This window comes from Oncorhynchus mykiss, chromosome 5 (assembly GCF_057628025.1).
Source record: "Oncorhynchus mykiss isolate SJ-2025 chromosome 5, ASM5762802v1, whole genome shotgun sequence".
Lineage (NCBI taxonomy): Eukaryota > Metazoa > Chordata > Actinopteri > Salmoniformes > Salmonidae > Oncorhynchus > Oncorhynchus mykiss.
This window is the reverse complement of record NC_143026.1, coordinates 34,875,165-34,894,697: the sequence shown is the minus strand read 5'-3', so window position 1 is coordinate 34,894,697 and position 19,533 is coordinate 34,875,165. Positions and strand designations below refer to the sequence as shown.

General features: G+C 43.6%; 1 protein-coding gene across 1 annotated transcript; it reads left to right on the top strand.

The window, feature by feature from the left end:
• The first annotated feature begins 397 nt into the window (after positions 1-397).
• On the top strand, positions 398-12,668 carry bnip3lb (BCL2 interacting protein 3 like b). The gene is made up of 6 exons (XM_021602555.3): positions 398-947; positions 8,435-8,687; positions 9,386-9,473; positions 9,815-9,912; positions 10,278-10,427; positions 11,010-12,668. The coding sequence occupies exons 1-6, from the start codon at positions 815-817 to the stop codon at positions 11,056-11,058; spliced, it is 771 nt and encodes a 256-aa protein (XP_021458230.3). The 5' UTR covers positions 398-814; the 3' UTR covers positions 11,059-12,668.
• The last annotated feature ends 6,865 nt before the right edge of the window (positions 12,669-19,533 follow it).

Here is a 19,533-nt window from a genome sequence, read left to right as displayed (position 1 = left end):
GTGTTAAACACTGAAATAAGCTCTAAAGGGGTATCCTAAAACCCTATTAATTCCCCACCTCGCCCATAGGAATGGCCCGAACGAGCAGAGGTTCCGTTCAGTTCCGTTTTTTAGGACTATAAACTGACAAACTCGATGCCACTTCAGATTGGAGCATATTCATGCCTCGTTTAGTCCAATGTTGACATCCCTCTGATAACACCCACTTTGAAATAGGAGTGCTGGCTGTTTATGCCCCAGGTACATGAAGTTGTTGACATTTTTATTTGTTTATATAAACAAGTGCCAAACTGTTAAATAAGTGTGAGGTGAACTTAAGTTGTTTTGAGGGTTTTATTGCACAATGCAACATTGTATCCCCACGCATAGGCGTATCCTTTGATCTACTACACACAACTGGGTATTGAGGGATGGCATTGGCATCTTGGGGTACGTGCCGATGTGCGCGATCTCAAATGAAGATTCTTTCACGTCTTGTAAATATACAGATGATGCCTTTACAGAGTTGTGAAAGTATTGAACTACAATTTTATAATTTATTCCTGTTATTTTCTCACGATGTGGTGTCACTGATGTATAATATAAACGGGGGTGGTCAATTTCCAGTACGTTACGTAATGTTAGTCTGCCTATGCTTTTTGCCTGCCTTTGTTACTAAAGAACTGGATCATCTGACGTCATCACAGAGCTCCAGGAAGATTGCAGTGCTCCTAACCACTGGTTCCAGATCAGCTAACAGAACACATTTTAACTGTGTTGGCGGTAGCTATTCTGCAACAAAGTCAAGGCGACTCAGGTCAGTTTTGGTACGCGGATGCGCGCACGTCCGAATGTTTGGAGGGAGTGTGCGTGTTCGATTGACAGTCATATGCAAGCCACCCTGCACACAGTCACGATGTCTGAAGCTGCTGCTGTAGCTGAGAACAACGGAGACGCTGGACTAAATGGTATGAATCGTCGAAATGCTTCGCTATATTTTACTGTTATTGTTTATTAGAAAACGTGTCAGGTAAGTTGAATCATTGTCTTTTGATACTTTACTATTTGACTTTGAGTGTATAAACAATATCTAGTGAGTTTTGGGTTGGTTTTCTATGTAGTCATGGAGAAGGGTTGTGGAAGGACCTAGATTGTGCTACTCCTGTTTTCTGTATTGACAGTATCATGGACCAATGTGATTTTAAGAGGCTGTATAAACCGTAAGATTGACCAACAGTAAAACCAATCGTTGCACGCGGTGCTGAATAGGCGGGGTAAAGTGGATGTCAACAAGACGAGATGGAAGAAGTCTTGAGAGCTCAAAAATGGGGTTAAATTAGATGTTCGTAAATTAACATTTTAGTGCACATAGGAAAGGGGAAAGAAGTATTACGAAAACCTAACGAAACATACTTGGAATATTAAGTGTTTTTATTAAATGCATAGTCAGCTAATTGTGTAATAGATATGTCTTCTTGCCGTGGATGTAAACATAGCAAACTGGCCTAGTTAATCTGACTGTGGGTTTAAATATAGACCAGCAAAGAGTAGCGGATAAAACTACATATGCACCTCTAAACACACCTGCTGCACTCAGTCTGGTCAATTTGTATGTAGCAGCCTGATACTTCTGGGTAGCCTGCTACTGTGAAAATATTAATACAATACGATCAGTCTAATGAACTGTTATACCAGGTATATGATAATTTGCTTGATTATAGGTGTATTCACTATCAACCCCTAACAACAATTTAAAGACAATTTAGTTCTGAACAATTTAGTGATATTTTTGGGGGTAGTTTGGTTATTAAAACATAATCATGTTTTTTGATTTTGTTTTATTTTTATACATTCAATGTATTGTGAAATAATGGAAATGCCAAATAACAAAATAATGAACATTCAATTACCAGAACATTACAACTATTCCATTGCCTCTGTCAGGTCCACATTAGGTAGACCTCAATAGAAAAATATGAAATTACAATGAAAGAAAAGTCTCTTATTTCTTCTTGGAAAGTTAGTTTAGCTGTATCGCGCAAGTTAAATGCGCCGCTGCTCCTGTTTTTCGGGTTGCATCTTCCCAGGTCCAGGTAGGGTAATCAAAACTCTGAGTTGTGTGTACTGTCAGTCTGTCACCCAACAGCCTGTGACCTATGGGTCAGAGTGCAAAATTCACCCTCCAAGATGTGTGACAGCTCTCCTCTACCTATCCATTTTATCGGAGGATATTGGGATTCCTTGTATTGTGCTGATTTAGCCCACCAGTTAGTGTGTGTGTGTTGGCCTCCGTAGCCTGGCGCTAACCTTTTCAAGATATCCGCCACTGCTTTGCTCGTTATCAAGGCCACCGGGCACTAGTCATCCTTCCAACTATTTAAAACTCAACTGAGTCACTTCCCTAGATAACCGCGTCTAAGAAGGTTGTTAGCCTAGCCAGCTATAAAACATACCAACTCCACCTAGATGCCACTGTGTTTTCAGCTTGGTTTACCATAAATAAGCCTACGTTTAAACATCTCACCTGAAATTATTTGTGGGTGCTATACAACTCCCGTCAGGTTATTGTAGCTCTCTACCTTTACTGTGTATTGTGGTAGCTGTTGTAATACATTCTCCAGTTACTATTGTTAGTTCATTTGATTAATCAGTATATTGTATAAGAAAAATATAACAAATGTCCTTTTTAACCGTCACGTTCTGAGCTGTGAGAACACCGCAACACCATGATGCTGGGCATTCATGGCTGTTCCTCTTGTGGAGATGAACTACAAGTAGGAGATGGTCATGACCTGTGCCCTGCTGCCTAGGTGTTAGCCACCTGTGTAAGGCCCTTTCAGACCTCTGCATTAACTGCGCCATCCTGCCTGTGAGGGAATTGCGGCTAGGCAGAGTAGAGGCATCTACACCGTTCAGTGTACCACCTTCACCGGCTTTTCTTACAGAGCTTCAGAGATGCTGGGCCAACCCGTGGGCTCTCGCCCACCACACCAAGGATAGTAGGATGCTATCTGCCATGCGCGACGCAAAACATTGGCTGGACCATATGCCTAAAGTGGATGAATGCATAGCAGAGCTGATGCTCTACCCCAGATAAAGCCCTGAAGGAAGATGCCTGCTGCCCCAGACATCCGTGCATGGCCACAGATGACCTACTGTTATGGGTCTATGACACAGCTGCCCACGTTGGGAACTCTCTGTGTTCATGCTAGCACAGAACGGGATGCTCCAGCTAGACCATGCGAACCTGAATCTCTTCAACCTGAATGATGCATTACATCAAGCTTTTGCGTTCATGACCAGAGAGCTAGGCAGACTGATGTTCACCCTAGTTGTGACTCGTCACCAGGTCTGGCTTGCCCAAGCCCCAGTGTCCAATAACTCCAGGCGGACAATGAGAAATCTCCTAGTGGTCCCGGGACTGCTCTTTGACCCTGCGGCAGAGTGGGCCATCGAACATAGAAAACAGTTGAGTCAGGCTACACTGCTGTGGAACCCAGAAACCAGGCATCACAGAGTCGTGGCAGAAGGAGGCCTGACGCATGTGAACCTCGCCGCTCTCCCCTACACATGCCCCTGGCCCTACCACCAGCCTAACACGTGCTTGACGGCAATGCAGCCAGCCCCAAACACCACATCAGGCGTGGGGGTAGAAACTGAATGGGGGGGGGGGCCTGTCTGCCGATTTACCCAGCAGCACTTGACCTACAAGGCACTTTCCAAATGCCTGCTTCTGGAAGGCTACCCCAAACGTTTGACCCAAGTTAAGCAATTTAAAGTCAATGCTAGCAAATACTAATTGAGTGCATGGTAACTTCTGACCCACTGGGCATGTGATGAAAGAAAAGCTGAAATAAATAATTCTCTACTATTATTTTGACATTTCACATTCTTAATATAAAGTGGTGATCCTAACTGACCTAAGACAGGGAATTTTTACTAGGATTAAATATCAGGAATTGTGAAACTGAGTTTAAAAGTATTTGGCTAAAGGTGTATGTAAACTTCAACTGTAACTATGATTCTACGAACACCTGGAAGACCGTCAGTACTTTCCTGTCACTTGTTATCTTTTTAGGGGAAGATTCCCGGAGACAGTGCGTTGTCTGACGTACGGTTTTATATGAACCGTGGGCACGTCCTCCCATGCTTTCACATCACTGGCGTGACTTTGTTCATTCTACTCTACCTGCGCGGAGTCAAGTGATACAAATACTTACTTTCAACCGTACTCACGGTCTTCCAGGTATTCGTACAACCATAGTTACGTTCGTAACTTCTGTTCTTCAAAGTAGATAAGGTATACTTTCACCAACTGTCTCTGTCCCTCTCGTCATTGTTGTGTACGTTCCTCTCTCATGCAGTCTGGGTGTGTAACGGCCAAGATCCTTTTTACGTGTAAATTTGGCTAGCCAAGCTTGCTTCTCCTTCATGTTGGTGCTAGCCTGCTTGTTAGTTGCTATGCATCAAAAGCCAATTCAGTAGGGCCTGGAAACGATAGTGAACTTCGATTGGTCAATAGCAACACAATGTTGCGGATTATTTGCATAATGTTCAGCAACGGGGCTCCGCTGTTTAATCGCCCCCAATGTGTTAGGTGGATTTCCGGTTTGGAGCATGAAGTCACAACATAGCAGTGCCAAAAGCCCTGGTCTGCCGTAGAAAGCCTATGTCAATTACTATCGCCGGAACGGCCAAACTTTTGTTTATTTTATTGATGGCAGTTTCGGGGTCTAAAATTAGTTGATTATGATCAAGTTAGATCCACACTGAATTATTTTAGTCACAACAAATCGAGATATTTAGTTAAATAGTGATCCATTCTGACTACTACATTTGTTGTCACACAGGAGCACGTGCTGACACGGACCAATCACAGACTGGCAGGCTAAAAGTAGTCTCCATAGATATTTTTAATTTAACCAGGCAAGTCAGTTGAGAACAAACTCTTAATTACAATGACGGCCTAACCTGGACGATGCTGGGCCAATTGTGTACCGCACTATGGCACTCCCAATCACAGCCGGTTGTGATAACCTGGAATCGAACCAGGGTCTGTAGGGATGCCTTTAGCACTGAGATGCAGTGCCTTAGACCACTGCACCACTCGGGAGACCCATTAAAGGGATTCTTTGGGATTTTGGCAATTAGGCCATTTATCGACTTCCCCAGAGTCAGATTAATTTGTGGATGACATTTTTATGTCTCTACAATTCCCTTCAAATTGCACAAACTAGCACTAGCACAACTGGAAGTTTATATGTAACGCTAGTTAGCATTGGCTCGCAAAACTACTTCTAACCTCCTTCATGCTGAACACATAAGAAAAATGGCATGCACGAGTTAATCTGACTCTGGGGAAGCAGATAAATGGCCTCATTGCCAAAACCCTGAGGTTGACTCTCAGGCAGGGTGAAAACGACTACATCGACCATGATCCTTCGCTAGTTACGCTCACTTTCACCATGATCTTTAGGGTTTTCTTTTTTTTTTGTGCCATTCAGCCCCATTCAGCAATATGGCACGCTTCAAATTCAAATACTTCCGGCTTCATGCACCATCTAAAGTTTTTCATAGGAATACAAAGAATTGTAGAATAATAATGAAGAGATCAAAACTATGAAATAACACATGGAATCATGTAGTAACCAAAAGTGTTTGTTTTTTTATTCTTCAAAGCAGCCACCCATTGCCTTGATGGCAGCTTTGCACAGTCTTGGCATTCTCTCAACCAGCTTCATGAGGTAGTCACCCGGAATGCATTTCAATTAACAGGTGTGGCTTGTTAATTTGTGGACTCCTTCTACCATCCCCTCCAACCCACCCAAAACATGCGCCAACAAAAATAAGAAAAGAGAGGAAAAACAACAATGCAAGAAACAATAGACATCAAGGACAACCAAAATCTAAACAGCAAGGCCAGCTGTATGCGTTTGAGTGCATGTGTGGCACTATTTGATTGTTTGTGTGCACCTGCGTGGCATCAGCCTCGGGGAAATGGACATTGGATGTAACAGCGTTCCCCCTTTGTCATTCAACTTTTTAAAAATGTATTTACCATTTTTTTATGGTCATTGTAGTTAAGTACCATGTTTCTGAGCTGAACTCGGTGTTTTAAAATGACTGTTTTCAAAATGTTTTTTGACGTCATCGGATAGTTCTATTTAACTTTAATAAATAAAAAAATTATACAAATGCAGAAATGCATCGTTTTCACATGTAGACACTATTGTGCTGGCGATAAGCAAAATGAGGTTGAAAAGTTGTAGAATTTCCCTTTTGCGTTGTGATCTTCCTTTGTCATAGCCTTCTACTCAACTTTGTCACTATGATGGTGCCTATATGGATATATCCTGTTAGCAAATATTGATGGAGTATGTGCTCAGTCTGGAATGAACTGAGGGATGTATATTTAAAGATCTCTGTGTGCGTGGGTTGCAAGGGGAGCAAAAGGCATGTTTATCAGTGTCACACATATAATGCCTCTAGAGGAAGTTCACAGTCAGCACTGTGTTGACCTCCCTTTATGGGGGCTGCTGGGTATGGGCAGATGTGATCGAGTATTACCAAGCCCTGAACTGAGTGAGTTGGCATGCTGTGCTATTTCTGGACACAGTGACATGTGGAAAGTGCAGAATGTTTTTCAGGACACAGCAGGGTGGAGTAGGAAAGTGAGGATCAGGAGCCTTTCATTCGGAAGTTTGAGCGTACATGTTGAGTCAGTTAGATTCCAGCTGCAGTGCGAGCCAGGGAGGGAACAAGGTTTGTTATTGTTCGACAGAGCTTACTCACTCTGTCTATAAATAAGTAGATACTCATTTTTGCTGTGTAATTCTCAGAATTGAGGAAAGCTTTATGTCCACTGCAATGTCATTGTCTTGGATAGGATATCTCAGTCCCATCCACACAATGGGTATATTCAGTTTACCTTACTCTTCTTTGGTGATTATGTGAGTCTTTGGAGCCATTGGTTAGGTTATACATACTGGTTCTTATTACCATAAGATACGTTTCCATATGACAGAGCGAGCAGCAGCCAGAATGTTCGGCTCAACGCTGGCGTCATGGCAACCTTGTTTAGGCCATGGAGCACGGACAATGGACTGTCGACAGTGGCTTTGCTCAGGCCACTGTGTAATCCTCGGGATGAGCCTGGGGTGCTGAGTTGGACTTGGGGTTAGGGGCTGCTGTCATTCAATGTCTGGTCGGTGAAACTGACTGAGAGACTTTTGAGTCAGCTAGGCTGACTGTCACATGACCAGTGTGTTTACTCTCTCTGCTATGAGATCATGTGCTCTGCTTGTGAACCCTAGCTTCCTAAATTAGGGGAGTATGTGAGACATTTTAAGATGGGGAAACCAGAGCGAGAAAGAGACTGGATGTCTCTCCAGTGTCAGTGTAACTCCCTATAATTTGTATCCTAGCTGTGATTGGCAGTCTCCCCTGTAGCGAGTCCCTGCCTGGGCTCATGTAGTAACATGGATCAGCCAGGCTAGGCCATGGCTCGTATATAACAGCAGGTGCTGTAAACTGACAGCACAGCATAAAATTATATTCTAGACAATTCTATTCTTCCAACTTTGAGGCATCAGTTTTGGGAAGGCCCTTTCCTGTTTCAGCATGACATTGCCACTGTGCACAAAGCGAGGTCCATACAGAAATGGTTTGTCGAGATCGGTGTGGAAGAACTTGACTGGCCTGCACAAAGCGCTGACCTTAACCCCATTGAGCACCTTTGGGAGGAATTGGAACACAGACTGTGAGCCAGGCCTAATCGCCCAAGATCAGTGCCTGACCGCACTAATGCGCTTGTGGATGAATGGAAGCAAGTCCCCGCAGCAATATTCCAACATCTAGTGGAAAGCCTTCCCAGAAGAGTGGAGGCTGTTATAGCAGAAAAGGGGGAACCAACTCCATATTAATGCCCATGATTTTGGAATGAGATGTTTGACAAGTAAGTGTTCACATACTTTTAGTGTATATCGCCTGATGATGTCACCAGGCAGGCCAAAACTCCATCCCACCTAAACAGACACATTTCAGGCGGTCTTTTCAAACAGCTCTTACACTTAATTCCCTTTATCATTTTCATGGTGATAATTCACAATTATTCTAACCTGGAAATATACATACACTTTTTGTAAAACAGGATAATCAAGTTTGACTGTGCTGGAACTTTTTAAACTTTGGCTGTGTGTCTCTGCCAGTCTCTCTGACTGTTTCTTTATCCCCCTCATCATATCGTTCTAGGTATGTTTTTTTAGTCTATTAGTTCAGCATAGAGGCACAATTTTCCATGGTCTGCAAAACATTTTGACAGAAAACATACAAGATATACAAAAACATGGAATGTAATCATGTACATGTAATAAGTTGTGAAGTTTGATAAGATTCGCTAAGTATCCCAACTGACAAATGTGACCAATGTCATGTACTGTATGTACTTGTCCTGCAGGGTCCTGGGTGGAGTTGGAGATGAACAGAGCTGCGGCCGCAGCTGCGGCGGGGTTGTCCCAGTCTACCTCCACCGTTGGCCAAGCTCTGGGTCTGCTCCCCCTGCCTCAGGTGGTGGTGGAGGAGGTGGTGGAGGCCATTGTGGGGGGCCTAGAGCATGTGCCTTCCTCATCCTCCATCCATAACGGAGACATGGAAAAGATTCTACTGGACGCTCAGCATGAGTCTAGCCGCAGCAACTCTTCCTGTGACAGGTAGGGGTTGCTACAATGAGGAAGAACGCAGTTCAGCTTGGCCTTGAAAAAACTCCGTACAGATAATAAAAATCTAGAACAATTCTTAAAAATCACCTGTAACTCTTTTCAATTCACTGTTGAGGTCACATACTAGCCCAAAATCCATGTAGATTTAATCTCTGGATTGATATAGTACTGTATGCTGTTATGGCGCTGTAAATATAATCAGTTTGCAATAGTCAACAACATCTTCATCAGCTGTGTGTGCACAGGGGGAGGTCATTGGACTTAAATCCACTCACACCTCTGCTTTCCCTACCCTCTGAGCAATGAGGTTGCCTGCCATAAACACAGGCTTATCTGGTCGCCCGGTCAGCTGAGTCCGTCAGCTGTCAATGAGTCACCTGAGAATGTTTACCAGGAGTGTTTCTACAACCGCCTACTAATGGTGGAGCTCACAGACAGACTCATCCATCCACTTTGAGGTGGCAGGCTGACAGGCAAAGTGAAAGCCTAATAGAGGCATGATTCATATGCACATTGAGCCATCAGAGGCAAGGTCTCTTGATTAATGCATTGGGAATTTGAGCAAGCCCCAAATCTTCAACCTGGTTACTGCATACAAGTGTACATTCCTATGCACCAAGGGAGAGAATACTTGGAGTGCAGTGATTGGCTGTGGCTGTTTTTATTTTGTTGTTTGATCCTCCCCACAGTCCTCCCCGGCCTCCTAGTCCCCAGGAGGATGATCATGATGGACAGATCATCTTTGATGTGGACGTGAGCAGCAGAAGAGATGGCCAAGTAAGAGTTATTACTTGGTGTGCTATGTCACATGTATGTTTCCATGGTAATATAACCTGCCGCTTCCCTCAGTCTCTTGTGAATGACAACCATAACCTTTGTTACAATGGCGAAGGCAACAGGAAACACTAACCCGGTGGGTTTGAATCCATGTACACGGCAGTAGCCTCCGCTTTAGGTTCCATTACAGTTACACAAACACACTCTGTCAGTGTCTGTAACCATGGCAGCCTCACACTGGGTTTATTGTATTGTATGGGCAGTCAGCCATATTGTCTCTGCCTCCCCCTGTTGTCTGTACTGAGATCAGTGTCCTAATGCGCAGCATGTGTCCCTTGCAGTCAGAGGAAGATACCCTGGAGAGGGACATGGATATCCTGATGAAGGACTCAGACTGGGTAGCAGACTGGTCAAGTCGGCCCGAGAACATTCCTCCTAAGTGAGTGATGTACACAGTCCCATTGCCCCTAAAACATACAAGTCTTATTGTATCTGGTCTCCTAGGTAAATCCTAGTGTGTTTGTGCATACAGTAATACTACTTATGGCTGAATATTTCCACATGATAAGGAGATGATGGATAATACTGTAATGAATCCACAGGGGGCTGCTGACGGGAGGACTACTCATAATAATGTCTGGAACGGTGCACATGGAATGGCATCAAACACTTTGAAAATCCTCTGTTTGATGTATTTGATACCATCTTCCCCAATTAGGGTGCCACCAACCTCCTGTGGGACAATGTTGATGAGGAAGATGGTGACGTTACTGTATGATAACCATAATTTGTCCTTGCCTGTAGGGAGTTCCATTTCCGCCACCCCCGGCATTCAGATACACTCAGCATGAGAAAGACCGGGGCGATGAAGAAAGGAGGTGTCTTCTCTGCAGAGTTCCTCAAAGTGTTCATCCCCTCACTGCTACTATCACACATCCTGGTCCTGGGACTTGGGTAAGAGCAAACCTAGGACACTTCTGCGATCAACCTCCGTTAGGTAATCATTTGTGTTATTAGGATAATAGCACTTTTTTTTTATGGAAGTGAAAAAGCCAAGTGATGACATTATGGAAGGCTTGTTTCAACCCATCAATGCGTCTGCATTGAGAATAACATTTCCATTATTATAGCCGTTAGCTGGCTAAGTAATCTCCTGAACAGCTTTCAATTTCCTTCTGTTTACAGTTGTTTGCATACAATTAGAAGAATCCCAATCAGATCCAATATATCATGTTTTGTTTACTGGGAATCAGATATCCCTGGAACAAAACTGCATGTACAGAAAATGATTACAGCAGAGGGTGTGTGGTGGCAACACACAGTGGGCAGCTGCAATGCTCGAGCCCTGTGTATATGTCTGGGTCTGGATAGTAGAACAGCTGCTGCTGGGATGGATTGACACCTGCTGCGCCACACCCTTAACACACACTTTGACAGCACACATGACACGGCAGGGACAATCCACAACTTCATCTATCACTTATCAGCCGACTAGTTAATGACTCTGGGTGTAACTGCTCTCTCTCTCCCCCTCAGGGTGTACATTGGGAAGAGGTTGAGCACGCCCCCTACGAGTTCTTTCTGAGCAAGAAGCTGAACGAGTGCCTGCGGAAGAAATGACGCTGTTGTATGAAGAATTCCCCTCTCTCCTCAAACTATTCCTCTCCTTTGCCCCCTCTTTCTCTCTCTGCTTTCTCCCACCTAAAGCATTTCCTCCTCCTGTAAACTGCGCAGACCTGAACCGTGCTGTGTTCTTAGGACAGATGTGTTGCCTCCAGCCCCCCCTCCCCCCCTTCCTTCCTCATTTGTATTGGTGAGGTCATGAAAAGTGAGGTCATGTTCCCTTTTCCTCTTGTTTTGGGTGTAATTGTTTATAAAGTGTGTTTTTTGGGGGAGGGGGCAAAGCATAAAACCAAACTCCTCTACACACTAGCTCCAGCACTCTGTCATGCCTGGTACAAGAAAGAGCTGTCTGCCCCACAGATATTCAAAATAGAAGTAGCCCAAGCTTGTGCCATCTACAACGGTGGTTGGGTGACTCTCTTTAGCCCGTCACTTGACCCTGAAAGGGTCTAACTAATTTCATAAAGAAAGAAGCTAACCTGAAAATGTGAGCATGCCTTTGAAAGTAATCATTTTGTCTATAACTATAAATACAATTTACTGTAGATGTTATGGTCTTTTTTTTAAGTATTTTTACCACCATAATAAAGCCTGAGTTTTGATTAAGGGTGTTATCAAATTTATTTGGCGATTGTGGCCATGTTAAATCCACAACCACCAGATTCTGTGCATTGGAGAGAATCCGCTTGGCCTGTCAGATGAGATGTGTCCAGTATGTGTCATTGTTTTGTTTCTGTCTTGATTTCTTTACGATATACCATGGGCCTAGTTATTTAGGCCTGGTTCAATGGGTAAACCTCTGATATGCCTGCGCAACTGACAGGTCATCTTACACACTTGTACAGCATACACGCAGACATTTAAGAACTAGTGTATGTAGGTTGTTAGTCCAGCTGGGGATTAACCCTGATGTTTCACCACACTGGTAGCTGGAGTTGGAATGGAGTCCAAAGGCAGATTAGTTTTAGAGGTACAACTACATGGACAAATTCAAGCATACTCTGAATGTCACTGCGACCTGCAGTACGTCACCGTGCTCAAAGAGGGACCGCAGTGCTTCAAAGTTGAGATTTAAGATGGGGAAGTTTGTACTAACACTCCACTGTTGGATATTGCTGACATCAACCTCTTTATTTCCCTCTACACATCTGCCAAAAGGAACTGAGGTCCACCTTGAACCTCAACTCTTCTCAGTAGCCACGTGCCGCACCTCTGTTCCCAAGACTCCATTGTGGTTCTGTTGGTCAGTGTCTGTCTGTGATCTGACACCCGGGCTTCTCTATGGTTTGTTCCAGTGAGTTTTATTGTCTGTATTGTGACATTGGAGTCTGAATTCACAGAGCAGGAGGTATAGCTATGATAAGACTGAACTCATAAGGGATTTAGTGAAGATTGTTAGAGATATACACTTTGCAGGGCCCATTTTGAAAAGGAAAGTTTAAAAATGATTCCCCTCACTGCTATGGTAACAATAGTTATTGTAATCATACACATCCTTTTGATTTAATTTGTTTTTTTTCCCCTCATTGTAAAATGGAAAAAAGGTTTTGTCATTAAAATTTCCTCAATCAAGCTGAATTGTTAAGAATTCTTTTGTACTAGTTTCACTTAACTATGCAAAGGAAAGGGATCACCTCTTTTCCACCAAGGTGCATGAATTGAGGAAAAAAGTGGATAGGCGATTCAGCATCTCTTGCAGGACAATGGAATTGATGAAAAAAAAATTGTATTAAGTAGAAACAACATGAAAGGCTTTTGGTCTTCAGGTTTTTTTTACCTGAAGAAGGCCAAAAGATGTATTGTGTTGATTCTACTTTTGACTGATTACCTAGAAACACACACAGACTAAAATGCATAATCTCCCACTGCATCAGAGCCAGCAGGGAGAAGGGAGGGTGGTATGACTACTAGCCAGTCCTCATACCTCAGCCTATAACATGCAGTCAGTTCTCATATTCCAGAGCCTTAAAACACAATATTTAACTGAGTGTGTGCCTGCACAGTCATTTGTCCGGTCACTGAATGTCCCCAGGGAGGCCACAGGCTTGGTTCTGGCTTGGTTCTGCTGACTGGCACTTCAAATCAAACTTTGTCACATGCGCCGAATACAACAAGTGTAGACTTTACTGTGAATTCTTACTTACAAGCCCTTATCCAACAGTGCAGTTCAAGAAGAAGAAGATACTTACCAAGTAGACTAAAATAAAAAGTTAGAATAAAAAGCAACGCAATAACAATAATGAAGCTATATTCAGGGGCACCGGTACCGAGTCAGTGTGTGTGTGGGTACAGGCTAGTTGAGGTAGTCTGTATATGTAGTTGGGGGTGAAGTGACTATGCATAGGTAACAAACAAACAAACCGCGAGTAGCAACCGTGAACAAAAGGGAGGGGGGTGTCAATGTGAATTGTCCGGTGGCGATTTTATGAATTGTTCAGCAGTCTTATGGCTTGGGGGTAGAAGCTGTTGAGGAACCTTTTGGTCCTAGACTTAGCGCTCCGGTACCTCTTGCTGTGCTGTAGCAGAGAAAATATAACTTGGGTGACTGGAGTCTCTGACAATTTTATGGGCTTTCCTCTTACAGTGATGGACTGGGCCGTTCGCACTACCCTCTGTAGCGTCTTATGGTCAGATGCCGAGCAGTTGCTATACCAGGCAGTGATGCAACCAGTCAGGATGCTCTCGATGGTGCAGCTGTAGAACCTTTTGAGGATCTGGGGACCCATGCCAAATCTTTTCAGTGTCCTGAGGGGGAAAATGTTTTGTTGTGCCCTCTTCATGACTGTCTTGGTATGTTTGGATCACGATAGTTTGTTGGTGATGTGGACACAAAGGAACTTGAAACTCTCGACCCGCTCCACTACAACCCCATCGATGTTAATGGAGGCTTGTTCGGCCCACCTTTTCCTGTAGTCCATGATCAGCTCCTTAGTCTTGCTCATATTGAGGGAGAGGTTGTTGTCCTGGCACCACACTGTCAGTTCTCTGACCTTCTCCCTATAGGCCGTCTCATCGTTGTCGGTGATCAGGCCTACCACTGTTGTGTAGTCAGCAAACTTAATGATAGTGTTGGAGTCGTGATTGGCCACGCAGTCGTGGGTGAACAGGCAATACAGGAGAGGACTAAGTACACACCCCTGAGGTGCCCCAGTGTTAAGGATCAGCGTGGCAAATGTGTTTTTGCCTACTCTTGCCACCTGGGGGCGGCCCGTCAGGAAGTCCAGAATCCAGTTGCAGAGGGAGGTGTTTAGTCCCTGAGTCCTTAGCCTAGTGATGAGCTTCGTGCGCACTATGGTGTTGAATGCTGAGCTATAGTCCATGAACAGCATTCTCACATAGGTGTTTCTTTTGTTCACGTGAGAAAGGGCAGTGTGGAGTGCAATTGAGATTGCGTCATCTGTGGATCTGTTGGGGCGGTATGCGAATTGGAGTGAATCTATGGTGTCCGGGAGGATACTGTTAATGTGAGCCATGACAAGCCTTTCAAAGCACTTCATGGCTACCGAAGTGAGTGCCACGGGGCGGTAATCATTTAGGCAGGTTAACTTTGCTTCCTTGGGCACAGGGACTATGGTGGTCTGCTTGGAACATGTAGGTATTACAGACTCGGTCAGTTGGTCCAAGCATGCTTTGAGTACACGTCCTGGTAATCCGTCTGGCCCAGCGGCTTTGTGAATGTTGACCTGTTTAAGGTTTTGTTCATCGGCTACCGAGAGGGTTATCATACAGTCATCCAGAACAGCTTGTACTTATGCCTCATCCCGAGGGGGTGTACTACAAAGCAGGATCAATGAGTTAGCTAGCTAACATGGTTAAATATTCTTAAATAACTTTACATTTTTTAGAAAGAGAAGCTTTCCTGGTGTAATTGACTCAACAAGCAATAACACATAAGTTTAGCTTTCTTAATTTCTTAATGAACCAAAAAATCAATAGTTATTTCTGGTTGTTTATTAAAGTTAGCTGCCTAACTCACTGAACCTACTTTGTTTAGCAGTAACTCAGTTTACCCCTCTGGACAATATCCCACCCATGTTGTTTATCATATTGCTGTGTTGATGCTTGTAACATGATTGTGGATCTCTATATAAGCTCCATGACTGTAAGATGACTACCCTGAGACTTTCAAAACTCAGATACTTTCATGCCCCCCCCTTCTCTCTCTCTCTCTCTCTCTCTCTCTCTCACACACACTCACACTCACACTCACACACACACTCACACTCACACTCACACACACACACACACACACACACACATCCTGTCTGTCACTAAAATGATTGGACTTAAATTATCCAGCCTGGTCTCATAGATTAGATGTAACATATTTAATGTAGCTCCGGGAAACTCAAATTAGTATGAAATGTAACGCTTGGTATGGTTACATAAGACAAAAGGAGGGTGGTTGATCGGGGTGGATGAGTAGACAGCAACTTAAGGTTGCGTGTTCGAATTTCATCACAGACAATTTTAGCTGAATTGCAACTACTTGCTACTTAGCATGTTAGCTAACCCTTCCTTTAACCTAACTCCAAAACCTAACCCCTAGCCTAGTTAATGTTAGCCACCTACCATACGTGAACCACAATAAATTGAAATTCTTAACATATAAGTTTCGCAAACACTTTGTACGTGTTACAATTCGTAGCATACCACCCTGCATACCACTGCTGGCTTGCTTCTGAAGCTTAGCAAGGTTGGTCCTGGTCAGTCCCTGGATGGGAGACCAGATGCTGCTGGAAGTGGTGTTGAAGGGCCAGTAGGAGGCACTCTTTCCTCTGGTCTAAAAAATATCCCAATGCCCCAGGCCAGTGATTGGGGACACTGCCCTGTGTAAGGTGCTGTCTTTCGGATGGGACGTTAAATGGGTGTCCTGACTCTCTGCGGTCATTAAAGATCCCATGGCACTTATCGTAAGAGTAGGGGTGTTAACCTGGCTAAATTCCCAATCTGGCCATCAAACCAATCACGGTTACCTAATAATCCCCAGTTTACAATTGGCTCATTCATCCCCCTCCTCTCCCCTGTAACTATTACACAGGTCGTTGCTGCAAATGAGAATGTATTCTCAGTCAACTTACCTGGTAAAATAACAGATAAATAATATTGTACAAATTTCAATTCGTAACATATCATACAAATGGATGAAGGACAAATTAATACATACCATATGAGAAGTAAGATATCATACTAATTGGAGTGTCCCAGATTTACATTTACTATGTTACGTCTACCCAGGTTGAATTATCAATCGGTGAAACCCTTTTAGTGGCCTCTGCCTTCCTGTAGGCACAGCACAGATTTAGAGATCTCACCAACAACTGGTGAACAACACTCTCCAAGAGCTGCTGTCAGTCAATACCCCATGCTCCTAGCTCAGTCATTCTGACCCTTAACCCCACGGCCATGATACTTCCCGGCATGTAATTGGAATAGAACCCCTGCCTGGGACACCAATGGAAAGCATTGCTTTTGTGCGATTTGAAGCAGTTCACAGATGCCACACAGGAATGAGTTGTCTCGGTCTGCATGTGGTTTAGCAGTAACTCAGGAATTAAACAGCTCCAGTGACAGACGTTTGATTTGTAGCACGGACTAAGCTGACGTTTACATCGTTTCTTGTTCAGTCCCTATAAAGAATAGCTTACTGTCCTCTAGTGGTGAAGATATATATGAGGCATGCCTGTATGCTTTGTGTATTTGCGAAGGCTGGGGACGTGTAGCGTGTCTATGTATGCTTGTTACCTATATGAAATCAATGTTCAATAGAAATTACTTCCATGTATCCAGATGGTTAAGTTATGCAATCATTGTACACTCTGACAATACAAATGACACAGACACTGAGAGTCAGACTGTAAGGTGCAGTGTAACTTGATCTTAACACAATTGCACTGAACCCGTTGATCCTCTGTCTGGCATGTGGCAAAGTGGCTGAATTGGATAAACAGTCAGGATGGCTAAATGAGTCAGAATGCTGTTGAGCAGTATCTAAGAAAAGTACACCCTCACTCCCATTCTTCTCTAACCAGTGGTACATGGGGCAGAACAGTAATTGATGGTAATCCATGAAGGGGGGATTTTATATGGCATTCCAGAAATACAAATAGAAGTTATCCTAGAATTCAGTAACGCATGCTTTGTAATGATGCATGCATACACATCATTCGTCATTCAAAATATGCATGTACATCCTCCTCCATTTTTTTATTTAGATAATATCAGTAAAAACATGCATGAATGTATTTTGAGTGTGTTGTATGAAGTCTGGCCTGTTGAGATGGGGAGGGTTATGTTTTCACTGGAGAAGGGCACACAGAGCCGGCCACCAACCTGTAACCCATGGTAACGCCACAAGCTGCAATGGGAGGAGCTGAGGAACTTGCCGCCTCTCGATTGGCTGGAAGCAGGTGTTCTGAGGTTCTGTATGGGGAAGGAGGAGAAGATGGGATGGGTTAGGAGGCGGGATGGAAAAAGTGTGTGTGTGTGTGTTACCAAAAGAAAGCTGTGATCATTGCTGTGCACTACCAATTAATCAGACACAGAAAATACATTATCTAACCACTGGGGGATTGGATGAAAATGCTTCAACTTCAGAGTTGTGTTTTCTGTGACAGTGTAAGTAGCAACAGTGCAAAAATGGATTTACAACTCTTTGAACCCCATCTGTTTCGTAATGCCAGGACCAGAAGGCAGACATGGGTCCCAGTGGCCATCTGTTTTTGGGCAACTTCGTTATAGACCTAAAAGTTCAAAATGTTATTATTCTTCAGAATCTAGTTAAGCAGTGTTTTTTGACATGTGTGAGCAAGGGAGAAAGAATTCAGAACATGAGCAACTCCTGCCAGAGCTCTCAGCTCACCTGCCACTTGTGCGGCAGACTTGCCCAGTCACACAGAATGGGGTGGTGCTTGAAGGAAAGCTCCCTTCATTGTAGAGCTGGTTGTGAGGTAGCAATCTGTGAGATATGCTCTGACTGCCTTTTGACCCCATTCTGCAGACTTGTTCAGAATTAAAGTTGTCAGTTAGCCACAATTTAACCCAATACAATAGTTACTGTACATTAATTAAAGTTGTTTTCTCACCACTAACCTCTCAGGTACAAATCATAGTAGGACCAGTGTATGAGGCTTTTGATTGACACCATAGTGGCCATACCCCTCTAAGTAGTAGGCTACACTTCATCGATAGGGGCAACAGATGAGATTTGATTGACAAAGCATTGTCGTATGCCAGTGAGTTCACTGTTCATTTTTGAGCATCACTTCCAGACATATGGCTTTACTCTGATGTCCTCCAGCCATATCTGAGCGCCAGTCACTGTGGAGGAGTTTGCTTGCAGCTTAAAGGTATACCTTCTCAGCATCTCTCAAACACATTGCCCATTGGGTTAGTGAGAAATTAAGATATACTAGGTTGAGAATGTTATTGGATCATTTGTTCATGTTTTGCATTTAGGCTACATGGGTTATATTTTCTATCTACACGAGTGCAGGTAAGCAATTATCTGAGTGTAACAGGTTACACCTAGTATCAAAATTGTATGGTGCCATGAAAAGGATAGAAGCTGGTGAACATTTTGTGCAGTCTGAATGTACTGCATCTCTGAGTCATTGCTTGAGATAAGCTAAGCAAATAATTGTACTTGAAGATTTTTCGTTTTTTACCGGTTAAATAATTTCTAATTTATGATGCATGTTTGTCTCCCTTTCAACACTGCATACAGATACAGCATTTTCATTCAGCACTGATATCCTTCAAGGTGAGACCATCGTTATCAACCGGCAAGGCGGAGGCTGTCCAAGCTTAGAGATCGCAATTTGCGAGCCACGCTACAAGGGTTCAGAACTCAGCAACCGCACCGTTGAATCATGTCAATCGTCCCTGTCTTCTTCACGAACATGGGCTCAGGTAGCCCCAAGCCACGGCAGAAATTCTGTGGCATGTTCTGTCCAGTTGAAGGCTCTGGCGATAGCAAGACGTTGGAATTTCAGTCACTGCCGGGGAGCAGTAGCAGGAGTGACGGACATCTCTCTGCCAAGGGTCAAGATACGGGAGAGCAGAGGAAAATCAGCCCTGCAAAACCTAAATGACAGGATAAGAGAGCTGCAGATGTTTCTGCTTTGTCACCCTGGATGAAATTGTACATTTTTGTAATTTAGTAGATGCTCTTATCCAGAGCAATTTACAGTAGTGAGTGCACACATTTTCCTACTTTTTTGGGGGGAGTGAAAATAAATGAACTGTGTTTTGCTTTCTTTCATCTATCTCTCTGTAGCATATGTGTGTTTGCCTCGCACAAATAAATCAACACAATCATGCAGAAATGAGTTCATTGGGATCTCTAGAAACTTGCCAATCAGTAATATATAGTCAAGTCTCTTTCCAAACCATCCAGTTGCATAAAGTTAGTTGATTTTTTAAACATTGCCTACCA